Source organism: Pseudorca crassidens, chromosome 1 (genome assembly GCF_039906515.1).
Source record: "Pseudorca crassidens isolate mPseCra1 chromosome 1, mPseCra1.hap1, whole genome shotgun sequence".
In the NCBI taxonomy this organism is placed as follows: Eukaryota; Metazoa; Chordata; class Mammalia; order Artiodactyla; family Delphinidae; genus Pseudorca; species Pseudorca crassidens.
Window position 1 is genome coordinate 46,366,993 of NC_090296.1, and position 15,630 is coordinate 46,382,622.

Sequence of the window (15,630 nt, forward strand, 5' to 3'; positions counted from 1 at the left end):
CCCTGGGTCGGGACCGCGCCGGGCGTGGGCGGGCCGGCGCAGGCGCAGTGTGGGAGCACGCCGAGCGCGGGAAGCTCCATGCACCCGTGCTGCTCCTCCACCGGTGCTGCTCCTTGTCGCCTTTCCTCAGTCGCGGAGCTTCGGTGAGTGCTCCCTCCCGCTGCCTGCGTGCGTGCGGCCCAACGAAGAGAAGCGTGTCCTCTTCCCGGCTTAGTGTCGGACAGACCCATCCCTATTCCCTGTTTGTGCCCCTCGGGTGGGGGAAAAGGGGCTGCTGAGGGCGTGTCCCGCAGGAGACTAACCTCCCTTCTTCCTGTTCAGCCCCCGGCTTTCCTGTCCTTTAAAATAATACTGACTTTTATAAAACATTTTCAGATAGGTAAAGGAAAAAATGCCTGCTACAAAGAAGCCGATGAGATATGGGCACACAGAGGGACACACAGATGTCTGTTTTGATGATTCTGGGAGGTAAGGTACTTTGAGAAACAAAAAGAACGTTTCAGGTGTAAATGTTAGAAGTTATTCTTGTATGTCATGTAAGCAGTTCTGCCTAAAATTACTCATCCAGATAGAAATAAGGTTGATATCTAAAACGGCACATAAATGTTCTTAGATTTACTGTTTAATTCGGACCAGCATGGCAGTTTTAGTATATCAAGAAAGCCAACGAGTGTGAAATCTTACTTCCAGAGGAGTTGGAATGATATGAGCTTTCCCCCACATTTCCCCTTTGTTCACTTCCTTTCTGCATCTCACATTATCAGTTATTTTGTCAGAACGGTAGCTGCCTGCTTGTCAAATTTAGTGGCCCATTCTAACTTTTTGGTATTTTATCCTCCCTTGCCTTTTGTGATGCTCTTTTCTTTTTAAAATTGTTTTTAACTTTCTGACAGCTTTTTTTTCTAATTTATTTCCTCTGCTTGATTCCTAAATGATGATATTTTCTCAGGGTTATTCTAGTCCCTGTTAGAGGGGTATAATCAATAAACAATCTGTGCGAGGAATATAAAAGAGTTTTATTTGAGCCAAACTGAGGACTATAGCCCAGGAGACACAGATTAAAGAAGCATTTGAATTGCATTCTGTCGGACTACAAAATGGGGGAGGCTTATAACAGCACAGACTGCAAAATTACATGTTGTTTGTGAGAATTATAATTGGAGTTGCAAGAAGTAAGGGTGCTTGTTAAGTAAGGGTCCAATATGGTTGCCTAGTTATAAGGGGAGACCTTGAGACCATAAGGTTGCAGTTGGCAGCTGCTCTCAGATATTGTTTTGAGAACAGCTGGTGGTATCCTTGAGTATGATACAGTTAAGAAAATTCAAGTTCTTAGTAATGTAGGAACGTGTCTAAAACCGTATCCACAATGGCCACCCAGCTCCATTATTGAATGCTTGAACTGTAGTTACTCCTTTTTGATTTTTTTTTTTTTTTTTTGCGGTACGTGGGCCTCTCACTGTTGTGGCCTCTCCCGTTGCGGAGCTCTGGACGCACAGGCTCAGCGGCCATGGCTCACGGGCCCAGCCGCTCCGCGGCATGTGGGATCTTCCTGGACCGGGGCACGGACCCGTGTCCCCTGCATCGGCAGGCGGACTCTCAACCACTGCGCCACCAGGGAAGCCCTGTGGTTACTTTTATTCCTACAGTAAATGACAAAACATTGTAGGAAGAATGTTCAGACTACTCCAAAAGCCCTTCAAAGGACTTCTTAACTCTAATTCTTCCATATGTTTCTCATTAATTCCGCTATTATTTCATTGCAATTTCCCGCTGGTGTCTCCAGCTGGCACCTGTAACATCTCCCTCGGTGCACCTAGCTGATACACCAAATAGCCAGTAGTGACGGGGATATGAAATGCTCCTCCCATCACCACTGGAGACGGAAAGAAATTGCTCTTTCTAGCGGCTCTTGTCTGACTCCAGTTTTTTATCAGTTAACACCTATTGTCCTTGAAAGGAGGTGTTATGTTACATCAGGAAAGGGTTGGAAAGGGAGAGATGGGTTATCACTGGTTGTCTTTCAGATTTACCTACATGTTGAGGTGAGAACACTATTCATTGCACATGTTATACTACCAAACAAGATCATGACAGAAGCTGGAAGTGCAAAGAAGTCTGTCAAACTCACCAATTTTGATTCAACTAATACTAATGTGTTTTTAAGTGAAAAATCAGGACGAATGCCAAACCAGCTGGATGCATAAATCAGGAATGTCCTGGGCAAACTGAGACTTATAGTCCTCTTATTTATTTCTTATAGAACCGAGACCAAGGTCCTTACTCTGGCCTTAAGGTCATCTTAAATAGGATGACCCCAATCTACTTTTTTTCCCCTCAATTTCCTGGCCTGCCTGCTCCATGTAAACTCCCCTATGCTTTACTAACTTCATATTTTGGTTCATGTAGTTTTGTCTGTTTGGAACTGTCCTTTTTACCAATCTCAGCATATCCAGTCCTACCTGTCCTTTAATTTCCCAATGTAAATACTTTTCTTATGAACCCTTCTGATTTTCCAAGTGGGAATTAATTTTTGTCTTCTGAACATCCATAGTTTTTTATATGGCTTCTCTTTGCCATTTACCTTTTTAAAATTATTATTTATTTATTTAGGCTGCACCAGGTCTTCACACAGGACCTTTGTTGTGGCATGTGGGCTCTTAGTTGCAGCCTGCAGGTTTCTTAGTTGTGGCCTGTGGGTTTCTTAGTTGCAGCATGCGAACTCTTTAGTTGCGGCATGCATGCGGGATCTAGTTCCCTGACCAGGGATTGAACCTGGGGCCCCTGCATTGGGAGCACGAAGTCTTACCCAGTGGACCATCAGGGAAGTCTCACCATTTACCTTTTTTTTTTTTTTTTTTTTTTGTGGTACGCGGGCCTCTCCCGTTTTAGAGCACAGGCTCTGGACGCGCAGGCTCAGCAGCCATGGCTCACGGTCCCAGCCGCTCCGCGGCATGTGGGATCCTTCTGGACTGGGGCACAAACCCGTGTCCCCTGCATCGGCAGGCGGACTCTCAACCACTGCGCCACCAGGGAAGCCCCCCCTTTTTTTTTTTAAATGTGAAAATCTCGTTTTGTGTGTGTGTGTGTATGTGTGCTTTCTTATGACATTAGCTTATTTTTTTTTTTTACATCTTTATTGGAGTATAATTGCTTTACAATGGTGTGTTAGTTTCTGCTTTATAACAAAGTGAATCAGTTATACATATACATATGTTCCCATAGCTCTTCCCTCTTGCGTCTCCCTCCCTCCCACCTTTTTTTTTTTTTTTTTTTTAAGTACCAATGTTTTATTTGGGTGATACAAATACAGAGCATTGAGAGTGAGAAAAGGGACTCGACTCAGGAAAAATGGGAGGCAATGCCAGGTGATAGATTGAGTCTGCTTCATGACAAGCCTGGAAGAGGCACAGAAGGTGTGTCCACTGGCTACTTGGGAGGTCTCCCCACTGGGAGAAATGGTGTCTTGCACCAGTTCAGGGAAGGGAGGGAAGAAGAGGGAATTTATCATCCTGGATTTCTCCCATCTCCCATTAGTTAAATATTACCCCAGGAGCACTAACTCTTCCACATTCCTGGGTTGCTAGTGGGTACTTGAGGTGCCAGATCCCATGTCCAGTGGGGGCATTCCATCCAAGTCTGCAAATGATGGGAGGAGGCAAACTCTGGGCATGAGGCTGGTGAGTGCCGGAGAGAATCTGATTTTGTACATAAGATGTGTTCACAACAGTCCAATACTGTTTTTCTTTTACCAGAAGAGAGAATCTGACATAATGATCGAAGACCTTTCCCAAAGTCACATGGCTAGTAAGTGGTAAATTCAGGATTTGAACATAGTCTGTCTCTGGAAACTGTCAAAGACCAAGATAAGGAACTTGGATTTTATGTAGCAGGCAAAGGAGAGTGGCTAAAGGGTTTCAAGCTGGGAGTGCCATAAGATAAAGAGCTTTTTATAAAGCTCCCAATCTCTACTTTGCTCCATCTTCCCATGTGGCTGAACTTGGCACAAAAGTAGGTGGCCCCAGAGATGTGAGGACACCCAAGACAGTTTTTGAGGAGCCCCGACTAGGTCCAGAGCTCATATGGGCTTCCACACTGTCTCATAATCTTTCTGTCTTCATCAAAGCCTACACCTACCAAAGAGACTAGCTGGTCAGAGGCAGGCAGGATCTGAGCAGAGAAGCCAAAATGAGGGGAAGAGCAGATTGACCTAAAGACCAGAAGCAGGAGGACCAGCCAGCCGTACGTCCACTGTCAGCCGGTGGGTCTGGGGATGTTGGCACCCGCATACGAGTCCTTTGGTGTTGCCTGAGATGGTCAGATCTCATGAATTGTCGGCCGCACTGGTCACATTTACGTCGTCGGTATTTGCTGTGTATCCGAGTATGTCTTCTAAGTTCGTTGGAACGGAAGAAGGGCCAAGTGCAGTCTTCTCACATGCATTTATAGGGCCTTTCACCTGTGTGTTTGCGTTGGTGACTCACGAGGTGGGAGTGCTCAGTATAAGCTTTTTCACAGTTCTCATAGTCGCAGCGGTAAGGCCTTGAAACTGGGGGTCTTCTCCTGGGAGCCCTTTCTTGGGCCCCGGAGTACTGCTCTGCTCTCTGTGGAGCAGGTAAGGGCTGCTTAGGTAGGAAGGGGTCTTCCTGGGAGACTGGCTGTCTCACAAGAGAGCCCTGGGATTCCAAAGCCAGCAATAATGGGGATCCAGCTGGGGGCATCGCAAAGTTGTGCGGTTTCTAGGAGGCAACATCTGATCCAAAGAGGGGAGCATTGCCGGGGCCTCAGTGGAAGGCATGGTTGGATCCAATAACGTTTTAGGTGTTAAAGGGCCTCTGTTAAGAAGTTACTGTTGGGAGGCCAGAATAAGGCATTGTTCACATTCTGATGTGGGACATCATTGGGATTCCACTGGCAGGTGAGAACTGGTGGCCCATTGGGGGGCATCCTTAGATTCCCACCAAAGGTCGGGGCCACCCCTGGAATACTGGGCTCTCCTAAAGGCATCACCTGGGGCCCCTTGAATATCATCATTCCTGGCTGGGCAGGAGACATTTCCGGAGTGTAAATCATCTGGGAAGGAGTGAAAGTCACTTGAGGGCAGTAGCTCACACCGTAGTCAGGCAGCGATGTACTGAAGTGTGGCCCCATTTCACTGGCATTCTGCCTGGGTGCCTCAGCAGAGACCAAGGGGATCCTCTCCGGCTCTGTGCACTGAGGAGCATGTTGAATGCCTGATGGGCCATGATTCCAAGAGGTGTGCACTCCACTGCTTCTGGAAGATGAAGACACGTCCAAGATGGACATTGACTTCTCAGTATCCTGAGTGGGAATGCTGTGGGCAGGTCTCTGAACTGGTGCAGAGCCACATGCCACTGGCTTAGGCCCTTGGCTCCCTGCTCCATCTTAACCTGGGATCAGTTGCACATCGAGACTCCACCATTTACCATTTTATTTTTGTGTTTTATTTGCTTTTGTATGTGCCCAGAGAGGACACATACCGAATGAAGAAAAGCACTCAGAAAACAATTTGGGAGTTGACAGATAGCCATTTGAATAATCGCCTTTGGATAATTGAGCTCTTCCATTCATCCATTTATTCATTCAACATTTATCAAAGCTTCTATTTGTTAGAGACTACTTTGTGCTAGAGACACAATGGTAAGCAAAGTAGACCTGGTCCCTGTTGTTACAGAGATTACATTCATTTTTCTTACATTGTTACAAATGTATAAGGAATTTTATGCCAAGGAGAAACTGTAGGAAGCATAAATTTACCTTTCATTTTACAGAATAGGAGGTTAACAGTCCTTGTTATTGAGGTTTATGTATGTAAAATGAGGAAACATATTGGCTAATACCTTGATTTTATTAGAAAACAGATAAAGTAGCATTCCAAAAAAATTAATAAGCCTAAAACGGGGTGACTTTTTAACGAGTGTGTTTCCTTCACAGTTGTATTGTAACTTGTGGAAGTGATGGTGATGTGAGGATTTGGGAAGACTTGGATGATGATGATCCTAAGTCCATTAATGTTGGAGAAAAAGCATATTCATGTGCTTTGAAGGTATTAAAACAATTACAGCAACTGATATGAAGTGTTACTGCCATGTGATGTTTTATACATGGATGAAAAATACTTCTATAGAAGTTTTGAATATAGATAAACGTTTTCATTTCTCTTATGAAATAATAATATTTAAAAATGTGTAATAATGCCATAATTTGCCCAAAACTTTTACAGGTAAAATCTGAATGGTTTATTAAAGGTGATTAATGGATAGTAATGATGAGCCAATTAAAATATATGCAGGAAATTATACTTTATCTTTTAAGAGATTTAAATGTATCTTTTTTTTTCTTTGAAGGAAAACTCAGTGCAGTTTCAAATTTTTAGCTCACTAATTCAGATAATGAGGAATTGTACTGGAAAAAAGGACTGTTTCATTAACTTTTTCAAGATATATACTTATTTCACATTTCTAATGTTTTATGTAAAGTAAATATAAGAATGAGATGTACTTGGAGAATGGAGATATGTTTTCAGAAGGACTTTGCAAACTAACTATCTAACCTTTTTATTTGTGATGAATTTTAAGTTGAGTGTATTGTATTTGGATAGGAAAAAAAAATCTTTCTACATAATTCATATTTTTTTCAAACCCAGACTCATTAAGGTAGATGAGATGGTCTTTAGATACTTTAGATGCTTTTTAAAAAATGGTCATATATAATGGAAAATGCATTCCTAGGAGAAAAAATATAAATGACTAATGTACATTAAATATGAGCTAAATCTCACTAATAAGTAAAGAAATGCAAATTAAACAATTGGATTTTTTTTCCTGTAAGATTGACAAGGATGAAAAATATTCCTGATCCCAGTAATAGTGAGGGCTTGGAGAAGTATTTATAAAGGAAAAACAACTGTTTTCCTGTGTTTCTCCTTTACTCTCACACTACCATGCTCACAACACTTCTGACACCAGATATATGGGTTTTTCCCCATATCAATAAGTTCTTTGCAATACTGGGTGTCCTACAATTCAGTTCAATTTTGACATTAACTGGAGTTAGCTCAGACCTCACAGGTTAAGGTTCCAGTCCCACAAGACTATCCCCCACTTCAGACACCAGTTGCGAGTATTAGGTCCCCAGATGACCTACAACTTCTGTTCAGCTTGGCTGCAAATGGGGATTTCCATGACCCCCTCCTTGGATAAGATCATTTGCTAGAACAGCTCACAGAAATCAGGGAAATAAGTTTACCAGTTTATTACATAATAAAGGATACAGATGAACAGCCAGATGAAGAGAACATGGGGTGAGGTCTGGAGAATGGAGATGTGGAGTTGGGGTGCACCACCAACCTGGAAGCTCCTTGAACCCCATGTTATTGGGATTTTTATGGAGGCTCATCACATGGGCATGACTGATTATTAACTTCATTTCCAGCCCCTCTCCCCTTCCTGGATGATAGGGGTGTGGGACTGAAAGTTCCAAGCTTCTGATCATGACTTGATCTTTCTGGTGACCAGCCACCATCCTGAAGCTATCCAGGAGCCCACCAAGATGCACCTCATTAGAACAAAAGACATTCCTATCACCCAGAAAGTTCCAAGGGATTTGGGAGCTTTGTGTCAGGAATCAGTCAAAGACCAAAGTTTGGAACAAAAGATGCTCCTGGTGCTCTTATCACTTAGGACAGTTCAAGGGTTTTAGGAACTCTGTGCCAGGAACTGAGGGTAGAGACCAATATATATTTTCTGTTTCACAGTATTTTCACACAACAGTTGCTGGAAGTATAACTGATGAACTTTTTTTGGAATAAATTGATAATGGTGTATCACAGTTAGAATGCACACAGTCATTTCTGGCTATTTACCCTAAGGAAGTACACACATTCATTTCTGTGGACAAGAATATTAGTAAAACCATTGTTTATAATAGCAAAAGAAACAATTGAAGTGTCCCTGAATAGAGAATACATTTTATAAATTTTGGTAGTCATATAATGTAATACTATGCAGCCACTAAAAAAATGCGAGAGTGCTGTATACCTTCATTTGGAAAGATGTTTACAATTAATTGAAAAAATGAAAAATAGAGTTTCATAACAGTCTGTTATAGAATAGTCTTATGTTTGTTAAAATAAAGGATTTAAGTACACAAATATTTGTAATTTGTATATCTATAGAATAAAGTTAAAAAGACTTAACCCCAACAAGTTAATGGAAATTGCTTCACAAGAGTAGGAAAACTCACTGTCTGCTCAGGACAGTTTCGTGGTTTTTTTCCTACAATAAGTATGTACTGCTTTTGTATATGAAAAAGACTTTAAAGAAGAAAAAAATGAAAGTGGACTTATGGTAGTTTCCTAGGGCTACGGTAACAGGTACCTGGGCTTAGGATTTAGACATGTCTTTTAGGGGCCACTATTCAACTGACTACAAGGCTCATGTTCAGTGCTAAAATGTTTGGCTTTAGGAATGGAGTTTATAATTCTTCAATGAAATGATGTTACCAAATAGCCATGCAAAGTTGACAATTTCATTTAAAGCATAATTGCTTATAAATACGTAAATACATACTTTATGGATTCAGTGCTATAGGGAAGTACAATTAGGTGCTTTATTTGAGGACAAAGCAGAAAAAAAATCACCCTCCAAAATAGTGAAACTGGGATATATCAACATATTTGTAGGTAGTAATAGTTAACACTTGCATAGTATTTTACGTTGTCTTTAACAAAGGTAAGGAGAGGTATGTGGAATGATCTCCATTTTATTCTTGGGAAAATCAAAGCTCAGAGGAAAGTCAAATGACATAGTTAGGAACACAGTGGGCCCAAGTCATCCTGTGCTGGGTTCCATTCCTCCCTATCCACCAGGGAGAAGAATAGTCTGACCAGATCCGGACCACAGCTCTGATCCTTTGCATGGTTTCTTTTTTTTAAATTTTTACTAGTTGACACCGTATACTGGTAGTGATTTGGTTTCCCAGTAGATTTGTTTGAAAATGACTTCAAAGCAAGGCCTTTATTCAGATCTCCCAGGTGAGTTAGTGCTGTTATATACTTTAACATTTTCACATGAATAGAGGGCTAGTTAAAGTTTTGTTAAAGAATTACCAAGATTATTTACTAGAGCTAACTGAGGATGTTTAGTCAGTAGTCTACTAAGAAATCTGTCTGTGAAGTAAAGCACAGCCAAGGTTGCAAAATTTCTGTACATGCACACAAGTAAATAGTTGGTGTTTCTGCAGTTTTGCCAAAGAACACTTAGCAGTATCAGTGTTGTGTTGAGTTGGTTATAGCATATTGTTGATTCTCTTCTGGTTTTCACATTTAAATTATTGTTAGCTTAACTTCAACATTATGAATTTAGTTTATTATGGACTTAATTATATACAGTAGTTGCAATGTAGGCATAAACAGTATTTTTCACCAGTTTTCCAGTAATTGAACTTGAAGGTGTTTATCACAGTTCAAATTTGAATCATCTGAACTGTTATTTGAACAAATGTACACATTTCCCCAAATGTTGCTATATAGTAACATGTCATTGTATTACCAGGTTCTTTTCCCATTAGAATGGGAGCAGATGCTGTAGATAAGCTAAGGGTCCTAAGTGCGCAAATACGGCTGAGACCTATTGCTGTAGGGTAAAGTATGTTCATTAACAAACTTGAGTAGTTTGTTTCTTTTGGTAGTTATTTAACATAAATTAATAAATTGACCATATGATATATCGAATTGTGTATGAGGTTGGTAGACTATGATTTAGTGCATCAGGACTTAATTCCTCCTGGGTAAGTAATAAAATTAAGGTGGTAGGGCAGATCCCTGACCTTTTATGATTCTTAGCTAAAAGCTGTGCAAAACAACAGTGTTTGCAGATCATTTTCGGATCCTAAAACTTTCTATTTAGTGTTTTTAAAACACTAAATAAACACTGCGCTTCCACTGCAGGGGGCACAGCTTCGATCCCTGGTTGGGGAACTAAGATTCCGCACGCCCTGCAGTGCGGCCAAAAAAAAAAAAAACAGGAGCCGTGGATTTATGGATTCGCATTTAGACTTTACCCTACTCTGAAAACACATCTAATGATTGTTTTCTGGAAACACAGGGCAATACTAATTGTGTCCATTGTGCTCTTCCCTCATTGAGATTAGCTATGTTTTCTTGTTCTGAGTCTCCTTCTTATGACATTTGGGAATCCACAAAAACACTATTTAAATATTTTTCTTGCCAGAAGTACAAGAGAAATCAGAGGCTAAAAGTTTGGCTGATGAAGAGGGAATTAAATTTTCTAAAGGCAGCAAGTAAATTTTTCTTGCTAATAGCCATTTCAGAAAAATTATATATTGATTATTTTTCTCTTGACATGAACTACATTTATAAGTTTTTTTTTTTGTTTTTTTACCGGATTTTTAACTATGGAGAGACTCCCAGTTAATTAACTAATTTTTGCCAATGTTTCTTTCATTTTTCTTTTAGAATGGGAAATTGGTCACTGCAGTATCTAACAATACTGTTCAAGTGCACACGTTTCCTGAAGGAGTTCCAGATGGTATATTGACTCGCTTCACCACAAATGCAAACCATGTGATCTTTAATGGGGATGGTGCAAAAATTGCTGCTGGATCTAGGTAAGGCTCTTTGATATCAGAAAATGAAATAATATTAGAACAAAATGGCCTCATTCATTGGATTCAGGGTAACATTTTCAGGACTCTGTACCGTCTTTGTTGTTGTTATTTAATTATTATATTCAAGTCTTCTTTCTGGTAAAGGTTTTTGATGACAAACTTGTGCTTCTTTGTGAATTGAGGTATATTGCTTTGCCGACAGCCTGCTCAGTAAATGCTGGAAAAGACTGGGGAAAGATGATAGTTGGATACAAAATTTTAAAAATTATTTTTGGTACAACCTAGACTGTACAATCAGGATTTTTGTTGTTTTTCTTGTTGCTTATTTGTCATAGGAAAAAAATGTAATTGATGAATTGCTGAGTTGGAGTAAAAGGCATAATGCTTTTAAAAATGGTTGTGGCTGTAATTAGATTAGCAAATAATAGAAGCTTAAGATCTAACTAAGGAAGCCACTTTCTAAAAGTATTTATATTTTAACATGAGAAATCTTGAGTTATGTTTTTAGCATCTTTATAGACCAAAACTAAAAGGTAATACGGGTGCCAAATTTCACATGTTGCTATAAAGAAATTATGGCATTTACTCATTACTTTGAAATATTTGGGTCATAGCTTTTGAGAGTCTTTTGTATTGACATTTATTGATGTACGTTACACTTGTTCTTAGTGATTTTCTAGTCAAAGTTGTGGATGTGGCGGATTGCAGCCAACAGAAAACATTTCGAGGACATGATGCCCCTGTTTTAAGTCTTTCCTTTGACCCTAAGGACATCTTTCTGGTAATCATTTTTTTCCCTCTCTTTTTGCATTTTTTGCGAATATGTTTAAAACTGTGAAAGAATTAGCAGAAAGTTTCACACAATTGTTAAAAGCCTCTTTAATTTATCAGTTGAACCAGTCTCCATATAGTATTATGGCTGTAACTATAGAGAAATCTATTGTTTTATTCTGCAGGCATCAGCTAGTTGTGATGGATCTGTCAAGGTGTGGCAAATTTCAGATCAGGTAAGCTCATCAATTTGAATTTAAAGCTTTTTGCCTACTTCCATCATATATTGGACGTTACATAATGTATTATTGGACCAAATTAATAATTCTTCATAGTTTGTTTCTTTTGAGTAGCATTAAATACTGGTTTTGTGATCAACTTCCCCAACAATCTAAGCAAAAGTAAATATGTTGACGACTAATTGATTCTGTATCTAATCATAAAGGGAAATTCAATCATTATATATTTATAAGCTAACTACCATATGTTGGTCCCCAGATGTTGGGGATACGAAAGTAAGGCATGGGCCACACTTGATTTGGAGAGTCACATAACTTACTCTGACCCAGCCTGGTAATAGCTTTAAAGGAGGTATGGAGAAAATGCTTTCTGGATTGGCAGAGGGAACAATGAATTCTTCCTGAGGCAATCAGAGAAGGCTTGGCATTTCTAGGAATGATGTAGCTGATGAGGAAAACATCCCTCACAGATATGCTTCAGCTCATAGCCACAGTTTCTTCCCTCACTTTTGAACTATTTAAAAGGATTGACTTTGACACCTTAACATTTCGTAGTAGATCTCTCAAGTTTATTTTCATAGTTACTTTAAGATTTTAATGTATTGGGGTTTTTTTTGTTTGTGTACGTTTATTCGGTGAGTATACTGTTTGCTTATTCTACATAGGAAATACTCCTATTTGAGTTAATTATTTAAGACTTGTGCTCTTTATAACTGTGAAAAACATAAAGTAACTTAGGTAAATCAAATATTATAATTAGGTTAAAGTGAATTAAGTTGCTTTTTTCCGAGCTATCTATCAGTTTGAAGAAACCACTTATTAAATGTACTCAGTGCTGCATATCTTTTTTGGAAGAATTTTCATAAGGGGAAATAAATTTTCTTTTTTTTCTTTTGGCATTTTATTTTTCATTTTTATTTATTTAAAAAGATTATTTTTCAGTCACAAGACTTACATTTTCTTTTTTTTCCTAAATCAGACATGTGCTATCAGTTGGCCACTGCTGCAAAAATGCAATGATGTGATAAATGCAAAATCAATCTGCAGACTTGCTTGGCAGCCAAAAAGTGGGAAGGTGAGTGACTCTTATTTTGTTTTTTGTTTTGTTTTGTTTTTAAAATATTTATTTATTTACTTCTTTGGTTGTGCTGGGTCTTAGTTGCAGCACACAGGCTCCTTAGTTGTGGCATGCGAACTCTTCAGTTGTGGCATGCATGTGGGATCTAGTTCCCTGACCAGGGATGGAACCTGGGCCCCCTGCATTGGGAGCACAGAGGCTTAACCACTGCACCACCGGGGAAGTTCCTTATTTTGTTTTAATTATATGTTCCAGTCCTTGTTATCTTTGAATGTAAGAATAGTTTTTTTAATTGTAACTATTTCATTTAGATTATAAATTTTAGAGCTCCAAGCAAATTAATTATTGAAATGCTGTAAGAAACATTTCAACTTTTTAAAGGTTCTTTTTTGAAGAGTACATTTGGCAGGAATGAATTGATTTTAACTTTTTCTTTACATTCATGTTTTTTTGGTTTTTTGGGGTTTTTTTTGTGGTATGTGGGCCTCTCACTGTTGTGGCCTCTTCCGTTGCGGAGCACAGGCTCCGGACGCGCAGGCTCAGTGGCCATGGCTCACGGGCCCAGCCGCTCCGCGGCATGTGGGATCTTCCCGGACCGGGGCATGAACCCGTGTCCCCTGCATCGGCAGGCGGACTCTCAACCACCGTGCCGCCAGGGAAGCCCTACATTCATGTTTAATGGGGCAACTTTGGAAACAGTCTTGTTATATCAACTCTTACTACTAGTGTTTAACATTTTGGAGGTACTAGCTGATACAGTTAGACAATAGAAAGATATGAGAGGTTTGAAAGAAGGGAAGGAGAATGCTCATTATTTGCAAATGAAATGCTTATATATGAGGAAATCCCAAGAAAATCAACTGGGGGAAAAATATTACTAATAAGAAAATTCAGTAAGGTAGTTGGAAGCAAAATTAATATACGAAACCTATAGTCCTATATACAAACAGTAGCCATTTAGAAAACATGGTGAGAGAAAATAATGCACTAACTGTGAAATCAAAAAAGATTTTAAAATTTTAAAAAAAGATAAAATAACTAGGAATAAACTTACCAAAAAATGTGAAAGAGCTATGTAAAGAAAATTTAAACATGCTACAAAGAAGAGTAAAAGAAGACTTAAATAGAAAATATGTATCCCATTCTTTTTCGTTATTTATTTATTTATTTATTGAGGTATAGTTGATTTACAATGTTATATTAGTTTCCGGTGTACAGCATAGCAATTCAAAATTTTTATAGATAATATTCCATTTAAAGTTATTATAAAATATTGGCTATATTCCCTGTGCTATATAATATATCCAAAAGGATAAGCTAAAAAGCTTATTTATTTTATACATAATAGTTTGTATCTCTTAATCCCCCACCCCTGTTTTGCCCTACCCCCTCCCCTCTTCCCACTGGTAACCACTAGTTTGTTCTTTATATTTCTGAGTCTCTTTCTGTTTTGTTGTATTTATTCATTTTATTTACTTATTTTTATTTTATTTTTTAGATTCCGCATGTAAGTGATAGCATACAGTATTTGTCTTTCTCTCTCTGACTTACCTCACTAACCATAATACCCTCTAGGTTCATTCAAGTTGTTGCAAATGGCAACATTTAGAAAAACACATAGAAAAATATATCCTATTCTTAGAAATGAATTTTTGTTATAAAGATGTCAGTTCTTCCCTGAATTATCTATAGTTTTGAAGCATTCAATATAAAATATCAGTAAGATGTTTGGGGGGACCAAATAGAACTGATTCTAAAGCCATATGGAAAAGCAAAAGTCTTGAAAAACAAAAGTGGTAAAGTCTAATTCAATCAGATATAACATTATAATGCTATGGGAATTAAAAGTGTGATACTAATTCATGAATAGATATCTATTAAACAGAGAGATAGATCCAGTATATATGGGAATTTAGTGTATTATAAAGGTGGAGAAAAGGAGATTTAATAAATGTACTGGCAAAGGGCATGAATACCAGGAGGTGAGAATTACTGAGAACCATCTTGGAGACTTCCTATCACATGGTGAATCTCATTGTATAGGTATTTGCTGTATCATCTTTTTAACTTCTCTGCATATGTGAAAATTTCCAGAAAAAATTTATAAACTCAACAATATGAAAAGTAAAAAAATAAATATTTCAGTGTCAAAGGACAAATGATAAACTGAGAAAAAGTTTGAAACAATATGACAGAGCTAATTTCCTTAATATTCAAAGAGTTCTTATAAATCAGTAAGATCCCAGTAAAAAGATGAACAAGGACATGAGCAGACAGTGTACAGAAAAAGATACACAGATGGCTTTTAACATATGAAAATACATGCAACCTTTCATACTAAAAGAAATACAAATTGAAATATGATTTTCTATTTTTCATTTGTCAGATGGTCAAAGATCAGAAGTTTGATATATACTGTGTGGAAGAGGATGTGGCAGTTTTTATTAGAATGAATGACCAGTAGTACTAGTTCTAGGCATATATTCTATAAACATACTTATTCATATGCACTACAGAGTATGTATAATGAAAATGTTGTATCATTTATAGTAGCAAAAGATTGTAAACATCCTGAATGTTCATTAATAGAGAACTGGTTAAATAAACTGTGGAATTTATTCCTGAAAATGGAATACTCTGCAACTGTTAGAATGAGGTATATCTGTGTGTCTTCACATGGAATAATCAGTCTTTAGATATATTAAAAACATCAAGCTGTAGAGCAGTAGGTATAGATAGTAGATAGAATGCTACTGTTTAATTGTGTGTCTACTTGTGTATAAGTACATATGCATTCTTATATGGTCTATGCTTATGTTTTTTGCCTTTGGGAAGTAGAAATAGGATTTAGTGATTGGAGGGAGACTTTCTTTTCAATGTATGACCTTTTGTGTC

The 15,630-nt window shown here is 38.4% G+C and overlaps 1 protein-coding gene and 1 pseudogene across 3 annotated transcripts in view; one reads left to right on the forward strand and one right to left on the reverse strand.

Moving 5' to 3' along the window:
• The first annotated feature begins 18 nt into the window (after positions 1 to 18).
• WDHD1 (WD repeat and HMG-box DNA binding protein 1) overlaps positions 19 to 15,630 on the forward strand; it is a 69,427-nt gene continuing 53,815 nt past the window's right edge. For all 3 annotated transcript variants that reach the window (XM_067735065.1, XM_067735053.1, XM_067735060.1), the window contains exons 1-7: positions 19 to 143; positions 376 to 468; positions 5,953 to 6,064; positions 10,496 to 10,647; positions 11,317 to 11,428; positions 11,604 to 11,654; positions 12,637 to 12,732. In XM_067735065.1, the coding sequence (XP_067591166.1) occupies positions 392 to 468; positions 5,953 to 6,064; positions 10,496 to 10,647; positions 11,317 to 11,428; positions 11,604 to 11,654; positions 12,637 to 12,732 (600 nt within the window). In that variant the 5' untranslated portion in view covers positions 19 to 143; positions 376 to 391. The remainder of the gene's footprint in view (positions 144 to 375; positions 469 to 5,952; positions 6,065 to 10,495; positions 10,648 to 11,316; positions 11,429 to 11,603; positions 11,655 to 12,636; positions 12,733 to 15,630) is intronic.
• Positions 4,143 to 5,402, reverse strand: LOC137206862 (Krueppel-like factor 17; annotated as a pseudogene).